We start from the raw sequence: 17,051 nt of genomic DNA on the forward strand, positions 1-17,051 counted from the left end.
CACTTTTTAACTTCTTACCAAATATCAATTTGAGCAGCCACATTTTAGGCTGACTTCTGCTACACTTCCTGAGCTTCCTTGTGATGATGATGACAATGACATCAAGAGAAGCACTGCTTTTGCAATAGAAAGTGGAAATGTTGGTAGAGGTAGGGCCATCTACTCAATAGCTTTTTTTTGCCATCTACTCAATAGCCCCTTCCCATCACCCCCATGGATCAGTATAGTGCTTCAGAGCCAAGTGCCAGCATGCCGTTAGGTTCATACTAACCTTGCTCAGACAAAAACAGCTATAGTAGTGTTGCTTTCATCTGTGTTTGATCATGCTCCAGCCTTTCTGGTCTCTTAGTCTTCTTCTGTCAGTGTGGACTATTTTGTTCAGCAGTTCAAAGCGTCTGAATTTTCAGCACAGATGGTGGCTCAAGGGAATTCCATTAGTGATGTTGCTGCTCCCAACCCTTTTTCTAGCAAACCTCCAGCCCAACCTCTTCTACTGCAAAATAAGAGAACAGATCTAAAAGCCTTACAGAAGTCTACAGTTTAAAAGGGAACCTATAGTTAGCTTCCCTCTCATGGTTTATGGTCCAAGCAACCCTCAAGGAAACTTTCTCAAGCAAAGTCCATCCAGCCCCACAAGCCTAAGCTGGTTTTCTCATCCAGTCTGCTGAACCATCTAATGCTGATTCAGAGATTCTGTTGCAGGATTCTGCTTTTCAGATGGGTTATGCTCCTTCTCTTACCCATGCTACCAGCCTTGGTGAAGTAGTCTTGGACAAAGACATCTTCAGTACTGCCAACATACAGAAGATAAGAAAGCTTCTACAAGGTGCAGCCGGAAAGAATGGACTTTTCCTGCACCAAATCCTAAAATTGTTGAAGTTTCACAATGAAAGGATGATAGAAGATCACATTCTGCACTTCCAGATAGAGAGGACCATTTCTTAGATTTATTGGAGAAATGCTTCCATTGCTCATCAGGTTTGGCGATCAAAGTGGCAAATTACCAGAAGTTCTTTCAGAGAAAATGCTGTCATTCATTGCCTATCTCCCAGGTGATCAAAGCAATGTTTTGTTCCAGCAGAAGGTGCATAGACTGACAGCACAACAAATCAGAGCATCTAGTCATGGAGACAATTGTATTGTGAAAGTAATGTCAGGTTCTGTGACACTAAAACAAGACATTTGGCTTAGGACTGCAGGTCTGCAGGGTGGTTAGAAAATATAAGGTCAGGAAAAGAAGTTCTCCTACTTGATGAAGAATGCCTATTCAGTTCTAAGAGAGATGAAGCAAATGGACCATTTGTACCACTGGGCGGGGGGGGGGGAGAGGATATATTTGGCACAAAAACTAGATCATACAAATCAGAAAAGCTCTACTGGAGAAAATCATCATCTTACTCCACCTCTGGTATCTTCAGAGAGACTGGCTAGTTTTGTAGAGACTATTAAATTAGCCTACCATTTAGCATAACAACAAATATATTGCAACTAGGATGCCATTTGATAAGGTCAAAGAGTCCTGACCAGTTGAAACCCTAGACACTTCCCTTCACAGTGCAAAAATGGGCATCAAATTCTGAATGAATGTGAGCAACTTGTTCCTCAAAGTTCTTAGAAGACTGCTTCTTGATACAGGACCACTGTGGGAATTTCAAATGAGAGAAGGAGAAAGGTGGATTTATCTCCCATCCTATGTTTAGGGTGATGTAACTAGGGCCTGATGTACTCTTGGTCATAGAGAGATAACATTTGGGAACCCAGGGGCTGAACAGACCACCCCTATGGGGTGGCCTGCAGCCATCTCTTTCTTCGTCTAATCAGGGCCACAGCAACTACATGCCGCAGCCCCAATCTGACATTTCCGCAACACAAAAAGGAGCCACAAAAAGTGGCTTCTTTTTGCACCATGGAAAGGGTGCCCTTGCCACTATGGCGACACTTTCTGGGGCTCCTTTTGGCACTGCGTCATCTGGACGCAGCGCCAAAGGGACTCCGTGACACCACCTGCCATGTGTTCAGGCACAAGGCATGATGGCGGCATCAGGGCAGCATCGGGGTGTGTGTCGTGTGGATGCTACACCCCCACTCTGCCCCAAGGCTGATGTATAACGCCGGTCTGTACAGCCTAGCAGTAGACGAACAGCATTCACAGATTTCCCTCTGGAGATCTGATTGGCGTATCCTGCCTCACTTTATGCACAATCACGATATTAATAAATAAACACAAACAAATGAATCAACACTGGCACAGACACTGTACCTCTGAACTTTCTCATAGCTCTGAGAAGCTGGAGTAATCACTGAGCTATTGCTTATAAATAGTGACCAGGAAAGGGTTAGCCCCTCAGAGTAAACTTCTCAGTTTACTCTAAGAGAACATGGCTATTTAAATGGGCCAGCACCACTCACAGTGGACAGCGTTTTCCCTACATGGTTATATTTCTTTCAAAGCCTGGTTTTCTGAAGTTAGAAATAAATTAATGGTTTTTCTCTTTTCCTTCCTTTGGGCCTGTTTAGCAGCCTAAAATGGCTTAAAAATTGCATGCTTCTAAAGCCCTACTTGTGAAAGAACAGCTACAAGTCCTGTTATCGGGTAGCCCAGTATTACACAATATCCTGCACAGCTGTCTTGTTTGGCAGTAGCTAGCATAATGCTTGCTGTTTAATTAGGCTTTTTATCTTTACATTTGTCTGAGAATGTCAGGAGCCTTCCTTGTTGCCTGCCACTAATTAGTTGTCTAATTAAATAGTTAGTGCTTACTTGCTGATCACAGGGCTAACATGTAATGAATGTTTTAGTAATTGTTATTGTTTTATGCTATCTGCCGTTTGCCACATGAGTTGGCTGAAATATGTGCCCTTTTCCGTTGCTTTTTTTCCACGGTGAAAAAAAAATAATACCAAAGCAAAACAATGCAGTGGTTTGTCATGTGCTTAGCATTACTGAAGCAAAATCGTTCAGACATTGTCTCCTTGCATCATTTAGAGCAAATGGAGAAGATCAATGCTAAGACAGAGACAAATAGGGCATGTTCTATCTTGCCTTGTTGTGAAATCACAATTACAATGGCTGGTGTTTGTGACAAATGGAAGACATAGCCAGTGAAGAAAGATAGTGCCTCGCAGCATTGTTTATGGCAGTCATTTAACAGAGAATAATACTTTGGTATAGATACGCACCTCAACATCATGTGCTATTTCTGGATATACCTTAAATGTTTAACCTTTCATGGCATATATCAAATCTTTAAATTTTAAATTTGTTTCGTTTTTTGTTTGTTTTTAGTATACTCACATATTCTCATTGTGCATTCCCATTCACTTCAACAGAATGGAACAATTCCTGGTAACCAGGAGCAGGAGCAGGCAACTTTAGCCATTTAGTTGGTTTGGCTTCCAACTCCCATTAGCCCTGGCCAGTATAGCCAATGATGAAATTATGGAAACTGCAGTCCAAAAAGATATGAGAGGAGAGTTGGCTGTCATTCCTATAACCATCCCTCAGTTATAATGTAATATGTGATCTGCCCCATATGCCCCATAATCAGTATGTGCTCTGCCCCATATGAAAGAGAAGCCTATTACTCTGCATATGCATTTGATCAGAACCAATAATATGCATGCAAACACACAAAGTGCAGTGTGTGAAGACTTCCATGGGTACAAAAACACCCTGGATGTTCTTAGCTTCTAAGTGCAAATGTCATCTATGCCTGTTTCCAGGCCCCAGTGTGCAAAATATATTATGCATGCCTTGGCACTAATATTTCAGCACCAGACAATGGCATGACAATAACAGTAGACACTTAGGCTGAAGATCTACAGACCTTTTATAGCATTTCCCATGCTTATGACCTACGTTAACAGGCGCTTACAGCAAGTTCCCATTGAGGTATTGACTAGGCTCATAGCTGCTTAACTTCAGCACATTTTGTGTCTTCAAACTTTGTAGTGGTATATTTGTTTCTTATTGTTAAGCAATATGAGTTAGTGTAAACACACTCAAATTTTCTGGTTTATTAAAACCAGTTTTGAAAAATGCAGTTTGAAAACACTGAAATTCTGGACCACACCAACAACTATTAGGTCAGAATGCACAGGGAAGCAATTGAAATCCATAAACACCTGGACAACCTCAACAGGAAAGAAGAAACCCTTAAAGTGAACGAAGTTTGGCTACCTGTCCTGAAAAATAGCAGAATCAGGACTCAGCAAATGCAAATGAGGAACCATCCAGGGTCAGGGTCTTTCCCAGCAGACAGTGATCATTAAGCAGACACTAATCCTCTTTGCATATCCTCCCACCCTGAGGCCTTGCCATTAATAGAACAATACACAGATTAACATGGAGATCACTCCTCCCTACCCAGGATCACACATTTTATATATATATACCCAACTCTCTTCCATGCCAGCATTCTCTGAAGATGCCAGCCACAGATGCTGGTGAAACGTCAGGAATAAGCTCTTCTAGAATATGGCCACATAGCCCGAAAAACCCACAAAAAACGATAGTTTTGAATAGTGCTGGGAAAGTGGCTATTTTTGTAATTTGTTCATCTTTTTGTTTTAAAAAGCTGATTTCCTCCAGAAGAATAAATAAATCTACCAAATATTTTGCCAGGGTGAAAACCATCTAAAACATTGATTTTTAAAAAAAGTTTCTTGTGCTTCCTTTATAGTGTGCCAAATAAATTGGCAACATGACCCTTTTTATTTGAAAGCCAAGGATGTTGAGGCCTCCTTTTGTAACTGCCCTCTAAAACCGGGCAATGAAACCCAATACCTTTTACTTATTTCCCTAGATACTCTAATCCCTCCTGCTTTTACAATTATCTTTGAGCTGTTCTTTTCCTTTTGTATCCACAGCAACAGGAATCCCTTCTGGAATTATTTGCTTCGATAATGCAGGTGCACTTATTTAATACTCGGTTGGGTTGAGCTCTTAACTTGAATCCTTTCTTGGAGTGAGGGGGGGGGACCTGAAGGGTGCTCTGTGCTAGAGCAGTGCATGATGTTCACCACTCTTTGTATACATTAAAAGCAAAATTATTTATATACATTAAAAGCAGAAGCTGATATACAGTGTCTCTGTTGCAGCACTTCTCTTTTTCACTGTGCTGCTTTTTAAGTTATGTTTTTTGGGGGAATTTCAACACAGAATGTATGAACCACAATTGTGTTAGTTTAAGCCATTGGTGTAATTATACTCAAATTGTGTGCTGCAAGCAAACTTCTAGGGAATTGCAAGCAATACATTGAAAAGTTAGGCATTCTTCTGAACCTAAACTGCTTGGTCAAAGAGGACGCTGCCCTCAGATCTCTAGAAGATCCAGTGTTCTGGCCTAACCTCCTCTAATCAACTTCCACTTAGGACATTACCATATGAGCCCTGTTCTCTCAGGAATCACATGAGATTTTAAATAGTAGAAATATACCAGTTTCAGAGCAGCCATTATTGTATGTCTTCACAATCACATGACAGGGACTGCTACTACTGCCATTACACTCTGTTCCCGACTCCCCCTAAGCCCATCTCCCTGCCCTATGCCCTACCCCACATGCCCTTCAGTTTTTTCATTTTATTTTTACTGATTCTAATTTTAATTTTCTCCTGCAACTTCAGAGCTCTGCTACTGTGATTTAAGTTTTTAAAAAGAAGAAAGACGACAACGACAACAAAATTAAAGGGAATCAGACTGCTTGGGAATAGTGAGAGGGAAGGGGGGGCATGGAGAGAGGAGGAGACACTGAGACTACATGACTGCCCATATCGCAGCTTCCCTGGCAGCTACATTTCGTACCTAGGACTAGTGCAATTGGAAGGTTTCCCCCATCAGTGAAAAGGGATGGCCTAATTGCACTTCAGGGACAAATAGCTATGGGTCAGAGGCAGTGTCATGTGATAAGTATCACCAAAACCGCTTTTTTTCCAGGTGTAATTGTAATTTAAAAGCCTCCTGTAGTAATCTCCTTAGAGTGGTTGATTGGGCTTTGTCTTTGCATTGCATGGGGAATCCCATTTTGGGACAAAGGTGAGATAAAAACAAAAATCCAATAAATTCCAATAGATAAATATGTTTGAATGTTTCAGTGTTCCACATTAATACTCAAGAACCATCCACTACAAGACAGACCCAAAACACAAAATGACAGAACCCCCCTAGTGCTCACATACAGCTCCCAACTGAGACCACTCAGATGTATCATGAATGAACTACAGTCTATTCTGGCCAGTGATCCTGCCCTCTCAGACAGTTTCCAAACTTCAGTTACTTATCTACAGGAGGACACACAACACAGATATGGACAAGGCCTTGCCACAAACCAGGATGCCAACTCTGCTCTCATATCTATTCACAGGACCTAATGACATCATCCACAATATTAAAGGGACTTTTACTTGCTCATCTTCCAATGTGATTTATACCATACTATCTGAGCAATGCCCTTCATCACTCTACATGGGCAGACAGGCAGGTCCCTGCACCAGAGGATAAATGGACATAAATCAAACATTAGGAATGGCAATGCACAAAAACTGGATGCAGAATACTTCAGTCTTCCTGGACAGTGGTCATTGAACACAAAACTACAAAGGAAGACTGGAGAAAGAAATAGCAGAATTGGAATGTCCCCACAGACTACAATCCATCAGCAGTGGGTTAAACAGAAACAATTATTTTCTGGCACACTACATGCATTTAAACACTATTTAACCCTCCATCCTCATAAGGGCACCCTTGACAAGTTCATCACATTTCCTCTCTGGTTTCTGCACTACATTACAATACTCATTCATATGGTTATATATTCCTCCTGTCTTTAGGCAACATCCTTCAACTTGCCTTTGTCCCCCAAGGACGTAGTTAAAACTGAACTTCTCACTTCAACTATATACCCCCAAGATTTTGAATTTCAGTTTGCATTCTCACATGCAACCGGCTTCTATAGGTCTGTCTCTGGACTCCACTCCACCTCATGCATCTGAGGAAGTAGGGTCAAGTCTGTGAAAGCTCATGTTAATAGCTTCTTTCTTTCACTTAGTCTCAGAGGTGCTACTAGAGCCCCTGGGAATTAAAAGGAGTGGAACAGGGCAGGGCGGGGACAGGGCAGCTATGAGTTGTAAGTCTCATCATGCAGTGTGTAGCACCAAAGCTATTTTTTCCCTTTGAAATGGTGGTTTAAGAGTTGTGTGTAGTAATGTTGTAATCAGCTTAACATCTTTCCAGAGCCAGTATGTGTCTCTATATCAGTTGCTGCAGAACACAAGACAGAGAATGTAGTTGCACTCTTTTCCTTCTGGTAGGTTTCAAGTAGAAAACCGACTGGCCACTTTTTAATGGAATACTGGACTGGATGGACTTTTGGTTGGATACAGAAGGACTCTTTATGGTCTTGTGTTCTTTTAAATTCACCAGTTGCCCATTATTTCTTCATATGGAACTTTGGTTAGTTTATAATTCAACAATCAAGTACAAAACATACTTTAAACCTGGTTTGTTTGAGCAAACCAATGTTTATCTAGATATGATGGAGACAGAAGTAGATCCTTCTTCCAGAGGGGAGGGAGGGGAAAGTATAACATTAAACCATAATTAACTATGGTTCAATGTTATGCCTAAATGAGTCCTGTATTCAAAACAGATGGGAAGAAGAAAGAAACAAGTGGACTTTGACAACCTTCTTAACTCTTCTATTAAGGTAGAAAATTTTCAGGACCACTAGGGACTTTATGCTGATTATATGTATAACATTCTGATTTTATTTTCTCCCTTTAGCCCACATTTGAAATTCAACAACCTTACCCTGATTTCAACTCATGGACTACCAGGGAAAGGTGAATCAAACAATCTGCATAAGTGTTTTTTAATTAACAGGTTAGTTTTAAGGCATTTTCAGTAATGTCAGAAAGACTATGGTTTTAGCACTCTTTTGAATTTGTGAAACACGTATCCAGTGGTTTGTGGTGTATATAATATGTGGTAAGGACAGTTTATTTAGCTTCTTATACTAAGTATAAATGTAAGCTCGATATTCACTAGCAATTTGTTCTCTGACATATCTACCAAATCACTGCCCTTGTATTACTTTCTACATTTTAAAATATTTTTTATGTTAGGGATGCCTTCAGTGTAAGTTGTTGGAATTTTCGTTCTTCATATTTAACCTCTGCTTCCTGTCCCTGGAATTTAACTCTCTGAGTCAGGAGGCAACAAACCCATATACAATGTTCTCTCTTGTGCATGAAGACAATAGCACTGGAAATGTCTGGGTTTTGTTTTGTAATCCATGGTCATGATAGTGTATTATCTTCTTGAAAATATCTCTATAAACTTTGTTTAAATCAGGGATAGACAAAAGATGGCACATGGATTACATACAGCCTTGGGCCATTTTTGTGGCCACCAGGGTCCCAGGGGTGGTAAAAAAATGCAAAGGATGTTTTGCCCCAAGTCCCCCAAGATACGGGGATTATTGGCTTCTTGTAGGCCATTTTAGTCCTATGAGAGGCCTTAAAAACAGAAAGAGAACAAGTTTAGGCATCACTTTAGGAGTGAACTATACAAATATTGACCATATCTTTAGCAAACTCATTGGCCTTGTAATGTATGAATTAGCCATCATATTTTTTTATGTTTTGCAATGTGGTCTTATGCAAAGAATAATTGTTTTATTTCAAGAGGATATTGTCCCAAGTTGTGATATTATGTAATCTATTAGTATGAGCTTTATTATACTTGCAATAAAATAGCAAGGGCTTGGTACTTCAACCACCTGCTCAGATAGTGAGGTGTACTTGCAGTCAGCTACCAAAATGGCATTTGTTCTTTCTTCACAGCCACTGTTTTAATGAAGATGACCATGCATTGATGTCACTTGCTTCGTGGATTAATGTTGTGGTTGGAAAAATGACTGGTATAAACAGATCTGCAAAGCATGTCATAGTTCCCAAGCAGAATAAAGTACCATATGACCATCTCATTCTGTGCACTGGCCAACAGTATCAGGTGAGATTGTAGACTCACTGAATGAAAAATAGTGTGTTTCATATCTGGAGCAATTAAAGAGCTCAAAGGAAGAAAACTTGTGAGTGCTTTGCCTCAGTATAAGATGTATCATCCTTTTGCCTTAATTCTGTAATTAGATTGTACTGTATTTAATTAATGTAGAATTTCTGTTGTTGTTAGCTGCCCTTGAAGCGATCCTGACTCATGACAACTCTGTGGATGAGATATCCCCAAGATCCCCCATCCTCCACTGCTCTGCTCAGGTCCTGCAAATTCATGCCCATGCCTGAATCCAACCATCTGTCATGCAGTCTCCCTCACCTTCTTCTACCCTCTACCTTTCCTAACGTTATTGTCTTTTCTAGTGATCCATGTCTTCTAATTATGTAGTCAAACGGCAGCTTCAGTTTGGTCATCCTGGCTTCCAAGAAGATTTCAGGCTTGATCTGTTTGTCTTTTGTTTGTCTTTTTTGCTGTTCATAATATCCTAAGCACTCTTCTCCAGCACCACAGCTCAAATGAGTTTATTTCTGTCTGCTTTCTTTTCTGTCCAGCTCTTGCATCCATACATGGTGTTGGGGAATACAATGGCTTCAATCATTCTAGCTGTAGTGCTCAGTTGTATGCCTTTGCTCTTTAGGATCTTGTCTAGTTCTTTCGTAGATGCCCTCCCCAGCCCTAGTCGTCTTCTTATTTCCTGACTACAGTCACCATTCTGATCAATGTTTGATCCTAGGTATGGGAATTCTTTAATTTATGTATTTCTTCTGTGGTCATTGTTTTTTTGTGTGTGTGTGTGTTTTATTAAAATTATTTTCAATATTAAGCGTGTCTTTGCAATTCCATCTTTGACCTTTCTTAGTAGCTGTTCCAAGTCTGTGATATCTTCTAATAAATAATAAATAATAATAATAAATAAAATTTTTATTTATATGCCGCCCTTCCTCCGATCAGGGCGGCTCACAACATAATTAAAATACAAACAATTCCAATAAAAACATATTTAAAAACAAACCAACAGTAAAGCCCCAAAGCCCAACCTCTTGGCCACGAAAGAGAGGAGGGAGGCCTACAGGATATTTCCTCGGGGAATGCCTGTTGGAATAGGAAGGTTTTGAGGTCCTTCCTAAATTGGGCCAGGGTGGTGGACGAGCGGAGCTCTGTGGGCAGCGCATTCCAAAGGGCTGGGGCAGCTATGGAGAACGACCTCCGAGTGGTGGAGGCCAACCTAGCCCCAGTAGCTGCTGCCCAGACGTTCTGAGAGTGCAAGGCGGAATGTACGGGGAGAGGCAGTCCTTCAGGTATCCTGGGCCCAAGCCATTTAGGGCTTTATAGGTAATTACCAACACCTTATAGAGCTCGGAAGCGAATGGGCAGCCAATGAAGATCTTTTTTTTATTCTGCCAATATTATGTTGTCATCTGCATATATTAGGTTGTTGATGTTCCTTCATCCTATCTACCCTCCGCCGTCTCCTGAGTCTAACCCTGCTTCATAAATATAAGATTAATTTCAGAAGCTGAGCCTGAAATCCCATAGAATTCTGTTTAGGTGTAAATACTCAATTCAGGCCCGAAAAGTGGCCGGAAGCTGTGCCGACTACCCCAGCCCAGAAGAACTGGCACAAAAAGGAGCAGCGAAAAGCCGCTCCTTGCTGTCAACCAGGTTGAGGACTGTAGCAGTGATCCGGATTGGGGCTGGGCACATACGGTCACTGCGGCTCCAGTGCTATTGGTGCCAGTGTGGCCATACACTGCTCTTTCAGGCCCGTCTCATGACCCCTCAGTCAGGTTGGCATCTGAGCAAACATGCAAAGGATATGCTTGAAAAATTCATAAAGAAAGTGTGTACATGGCTCTGCTCTTCTGAGAATATGGACATTACCTATGGCACAATTCACTTTTACATGTTTATAAGTTGCATAAAAAGGACAAAGGGAATGGGAGAAAAAAGGAATGTGGCACCATCTTTAAGACTAACTGGTTTTTATTTTAGCATGAGCTTTTGTGGATATAAGCCCACTTTGGTATTTTGTGGGTTTTTCAGGCTATGAGGCCATGTTCTAGAAGACTTTATTCCTGATGTTTCACCTGCAGCTGTGATTGGCATCTTCAGACTGTGTCTTGGGTTTCAGATTTTTCAGAGTTCTCAATGAGATACATTGGAGATGGGACCCATGTTTAAACATCATATTTATTTATGTTTCATATACACCTTTTTACACATAGCCTGAAGGCAATTTTATAAAATATTTTTAATGATTTTGTGCATGAAACCAAATTTATGTTCACTGAATCATCAGAAAGCAAAGGTGTCACTATCTTAGCCACCCATGAAAAAAGTTTTGTATTTTGGAGCATTTAGGATTTCATATTTTTTGATAAGGGTCACTCAGCTTTCAGTACACTATATTCATCTATGGTGTTTTCTGTTCATACAGCTCCCATGTCCTTCTGGTGCAGATATTAAAAAATTGTTAACCAACAGAGAGGTCTCAGAAGACCATGAACAAAAATACACAGGAACTGTACCTTCCAATCTTTTTGTCATTTGTGATGATGAAGATGCTGTAATGGCAATTAAGTGGCTTAAAGAAAAAGTTGTTAATTCTTCAGGTAAGGATTTTAGTACCACTGTACTGGGATGAGGAGGCAGAGGTTGATGCATTTCTTGGCACCGTGTTTTTCCATTTTCAGCATATAATTGTGCCCTAATTAATACTTGCAAAATGTTTAATCTGCCATGATTTGTTTTATGAATTAATTTGCAGGTTATTGCCAGTTTTGAAGTCCATATTTTTTTGCTTGGAATAAAGGCTGGAAATAAGAATTATCTACCATTATTTTATGGCATAAAATTAAAGCTCTAAAAGCAGAGTCTGGGTTTATTCATTAATTAACAAATTAGATACACTTTCATTGATAGATGTTTTCTGGAGCTCTATATATAAAATGTTCAAATTAAAAACCCACTGGAAAGAAAATATAGTGGACTTGTAAATAAAATGCGGCTTTCATTAGACTCAGTGTAGAGATACTCGCACACAAAAAAGCACCATGTATGACTAGTACCATTTTCTTACTGTGGAGATACATTCACCCCTTCATTACAATTTTCCAAAGATTGCTCCCATATTTAAACTTGTTTCTGCCAACACCTGTGTCAGAACACATAGGATTTCTTCATTAATCAGCACACATGGGATAACATATGGGTTTTAACAATCAAAAGGACAACCAGTTGATCTACTCATTTGTCCTTATCATTTACATGTGAAATGGGATTCTCCTATGGAGTCATTGGAGTGGTTTTTCCTTTCTCCTGAAAAGAGAAAGTGCTATGTGGCCACAAGATTCGTTCATTTTAGGTGGCAAACAGGGCAACAGGACAGGAGGGAAGCCCCATCACAATAGAGGCCATATAAACATGAGCAATAAGGAGTTTATGACTGAAAGAACCAGATGCAGCAGGGGGTTTCACCCCTATTTTTACTGAGGTCCTATGGATCCTCTGAAAAGCCACTTGTGAAATCGGGAACCCTCCATGAAAATGGGAGATGGCAAAAGAATTTGCAGCCAGTTGTAAGAAATAGGCAGCCCTCATAATCCACAAGTAGAGAGCTTCTCATTCTTACTTAATGGCACTTCAAAAAAAAAAAAAAACATTATGTTTATGATGTAGAAAATCTCTTTGTTTGATAATAGTTATTTCCAGACATTGAATCCAAAATTTACTGTTAATACTATGTTTTCCTTTTAGAATTAGGATGGCATGATGCAGTCTTTTAACTCTGTTTCTAATATTAATTCATATAAACTATCATTTATCTTCAACAAAGCTCACTGAGAGGTATATGGAAAGAGCAAAACTGATTCAGTGGTCTAAAACAGGTCATTTATTGTTCTGTTGATGTCAGGCTTGTAGCTCTTAAATGCATGCTTGCTGGAATGTTATAGCATTGAAACTGCAGTGCATTAATCTTAAAGCACTGCTTCTGAAGGTCTGTCTAATGTGCTTTCTTCTTAATGTAATTATTGCAAGCCTAAGAATTCAGGTCATACTAAGTTCATGAAAGTTTTATATTCCCAGTTGTAGGAAATGAATGAGAAGTCTCAGAATTGAGACATGGCCATCTAATATTAAAGGATAAATCCCCTATAATAGGACTGATTTAGAACTGCTGCAAATTCTTAGAATAATATTATGTCCCCATAGATACATTTTCTTTTTTTTTTTTACCATAGTCATGTTTGGAAATTTACTAGAAACCTATGTGTTTTATCTGGTTTATTCTGTAATTATTGTTTATAGGGCATATATAAGGTTGATCGTAAATCAAAATATTATTTCTTTCCATCATGGGGAGAGCATTATTTCCTTCAGTCTTAATACATATGTCATTCAGTGTCAGGTAAAAGGAAATTGAAATCTGCCTTGAAAACCAAAGAATAAACAAATAAAGAGTTAGTAAATTTATATCTGAAAGTATAGGTCTTTAGAATTCTTGTAGTATAGAAGGCTGAAGGTGTATATCTCCAATAGAGATCAGAGGGTCCCTAAAATTTAGTTAAAACGGGGGTAATGAGCTGGTGGTGAGTGTCCTATAAAATTGACAGTACAAAAGTATGTGAGCTCTAGTTTCTATAGCACCAGTATCCCAAGGACAGAATTGGAGTTCATGGGGAATTTCCCCATATTTTCCTTCCAGTACTGCTGTTGGGAGAACATTGAATCGAGCTAAGGATAAACCTGTCCTAAATTTAGGCACTGTAAGATAATGTATGTTATGCAGTGGCTCAGTGGTTAAGACACTGACTCTGATGATCAAAAGGTCGGCAATTCAAGACCCAAGCACTATGTGACCAGATGAGCTCCCACCACCAGTCCTAGCTTCTGCCAACCTAGCAGTTAGAAAGCATGTAAAAGCACAAGTAGATGAATAGGTACCACTTCTGTGGGAAGGTAACAGCGTTCCATGAAGCCATGCTGGTCCCATGATCATGGAATCATCTTTGACAGTGCTGGTTCCCTCAACTAAATAATGGAGATGAGCACCACCCACTACTTGGACATGACTTGAGAATCATGTCAAAGGGGAAACCTTTACGTTACCATAATATACATAAGTAGCTGGATTAGAAGGCAGCATTTGGTTATTTGCAAATATATAATTGGAAAAGGCAGAAATTTCTGTCCGACCTTCAATATCTAGAATCCTTTGCCTTACAACTGAATTTGCTTGATCTAATCCTAACCTTAGAATTGTGCCACTGGAAAATACATAAAGGCTCAGTTTCTCATGGATAGCTGTTTCCCAAGGGAATTTCTAGTTGTCTACCAATATTAACTGGGACGATCCAGCAGGGTTATTATGTGTAACGTATTGGGCTATCATGATAGATATAATAATAATAATAATAATAATAATAATAATAATAATAATAATAATAATAATAACTTATTTATTTATAGCCTGCCCAATCACGAGGAATCCAGGCAGGCTATAAACAGTAAAAATACATAGAATACAATAAAATCCAAATTTAGTCCCTTCCCAACTCCTCTCCCAATACTAAAATTACAAAATTAAACTATCGCAATTTAAAAACAGTTAAATACAATAACTTAAAAAGGGGGAAATAATAGGTAGGCAACCAACCTAGATCATAGTATGCAGGGAGAGGAATTAAGTTGGGAAGGCCTTCTGAATTCACTTCAGATTTTGATAATGTTTTTGGTCCTCACAGAATTTCACTGTTTCAACAAATTCTATAAAGATAATTTGTTTAGAAATTCTCACTCATCTGGACATTTATATGCCCAGAAAACATGAGAGAGAACTCTGAAACACTACTATTGAGATTTGTGTGATTAAAAAAACTAGGAAGGTGAGAGAGGCCTCTCTGATATATCCTAAAATTCCTCAGGAGGAAAAATGAGGAGTAGGAAAACAGAGGGGACCTTTGGGATTAATAGGTTTCTACCTTTGGGTTTCTACCTGGACGGTAGAAAGTATACTTCAGCTAGTAACTAATAATTGATATATTGCTTTTCTGACTTCCTGTTGTGTTTACAGTTATGAAAACGTATTATTTAATCACCGCAAATACCTGGGATTGTTTTTAAAATTAGTTTCAGATTGAACCTCAAAAATCCAATGCATTCTGTTTGGAAAATACAGTACTGTGGTTACAGTTAAATATTTGTATTCAAATAACAGTTCACTCTGTTCTCCAGAAGTAATAATAATAATAATAATAATATTTATTTATATACCGCTATTCCATAGATGGTTGTTGTGACTTATCTCCCACATAGGGAGCCATCCAGTAATAAACCTTTATCTGGGTTAAGGAGGTCTGAGAATCCACTGGCTCTAACATCTAAAGGGTGACTCCACATGTTGCTTGGAGAAGGAAGGTCCACCTAAGCAGCAAGTCTAATCTGAGCCCTGTGTTTCCAAACCAGGATTCTGCCACTCTGTCTATGTTTTCCCCCAACTTCACCTGAGAAAGGGCGTTTCGGCACTTCTTGATGATATGAGTGTTAAGTTAAACTTTGGATCAACAACTCCTGGCTGTGACCTCTTCTAGGTATTGCAGAACCAAGCACTGCCCCTAGTTATTCTAGGCTACAACCCTGCAGTCTATTTACATGCTGAATAACTCCCATGGAATTTCACTCCCCCTTCTCTAGTGCATTGTACTGTTCGTCTTGCCCTCCTTTGAATGGTAAAAATTCTAGAGCAATCATTCCAAGTTCTGTTTCTTCTGGAAAAGAGAATATTTGCAGCCTTGTTGAATGCTTGTAAAGATAGTTCTGTACATAGTAGATAGGTGTTTGGGATTGTATTACTCAACAAATGTTGAGGAACTACAATTCCCTTCCTCCCTAACCATTAGCTGTGGCTGATAGATCAAGCAGCTAGTTCAGAAACTCTCAGTTTCAAATCTGCACTAGTCTGGACTTTCCATGATCACACATAATGGATTGTGGTCAGAATCTGAAAGTATTTATTTTGTCCCAAGCCAGTTGCTCTAATATAAGAGTATTTGTACTATATATTTTGATTCACACCCCTGACCATGATTTTGTATGAATATTACTGTACTTTCTCACATCATCTCTATAGCAATCATGAACATCCATACTAAAATAATTATAAAACTTAATTCTCCTGGAGTAAATGTCTGTTTTGCTCATCATTCTCTCTCTCTCTCTCTCTCTCTCTCTCTCTCTCTTTCTCTTTCTCTCTCTGTCTCTCTCTATTTGTGTGTAAACACAATGCCATAATCAGGCATCTTTGCCAGTTTTCTGTAATGTTTTAAGAACAAAAAACAGACCATGTTAGCCATAGCAACAATTTGAAGAGACAAGATTCTACCTGTTGCTAAACACAGTCAGTACAACACTCAATTCATATTCCAGATATTGCCAGAAAATAAAGAATCTCTTTGAACAAGGCTACAATATTTAACCGATGAACTGCCTAAATCAATCAGTTGTTTGACCAGAAAGATATCACTTCTAATCAGAAAACATAAATTTGTTTGATTTTTTTTATTGCAAGTACTTATAATAAGCATAGATGGCAAATACTGTTTTAGAAGACACATTCTCATTCTCTGTTATACAAGAGGGAATTGCCTCTTCTAAGATGGTGAAACATCACACATGCACATGCAGCCTCTAATAAAGAATGCACTTTTTTTATTTCGGAGTATGTTTTATAGTGTGCTCTTGTTATCCGCTGGCATTTGGTTCCAGTACCCTCATGGATGCCAAAACTCATGAATGCTAAAGTCCCATTATGTAAAATGGTGTTCCTTGAATAAAATGGCAAAATCAAGGTTTGCTTTTGGAAATATTTAGGGTGGGGGAATATTTTGAAGCTGTGGGTGGAGGAATCCATGGATACAGAGTCTCTGAATTATGGAGACCTGACTGTATTTATATAATGTTTTAACTTGGTATCCAAGTGAACAATCTGATAATTAGATAATAAATAAAAGCAAAAAGATAATTAATAGACTGAGCTTT

At 39.1% G+C, this 17,051-nt stretch overlaps 1 protein-coding gene across 1 annotated transcript in view; it reads left to right on the forward strand.

Annotated features, from left to right (window-relative positions):
• CFAP61 (cilia and flagella associated protein 61) overlaps window positions 1–17,051 on the forward strand; it is a 134,129-nt gene that overhangs the window by 83,031 nt on the left and 34,047 nt on the right. The window contains exons 20-22 of the mRNA XM_042464382.1: window positions 7,782–7,880; window positions 8,843–9,011; window positions 11,452–11,626. Coding sequence (XP_042320316.1) covers window positions 7,782–7,880; window positions 8,843–9,011; window positions 11,452–11,626 — 443 coding nt within the window. The remainder of the gene's footprint in view (window positions 1–7,781; window positions 7,881–8,842; window positions 9,012–11,451; window positions 11,627–17,051) is intronic.

Source organism: Sceloporus undulatus, chromosome 4 (assembly GCF_019175285.1).
Source record: "Sceloporus undulatus isolate JIND9_A2432 ecotype Alabama chromosome 4, SceUnd_v1.1, whole genome shotgun sequence".
NCBI lineage: Eukaryota > Metazoa > Chordata > Lepidosauria > Squamata > Phrynosomatidae > Sceloporus > Sceloporus undulatus.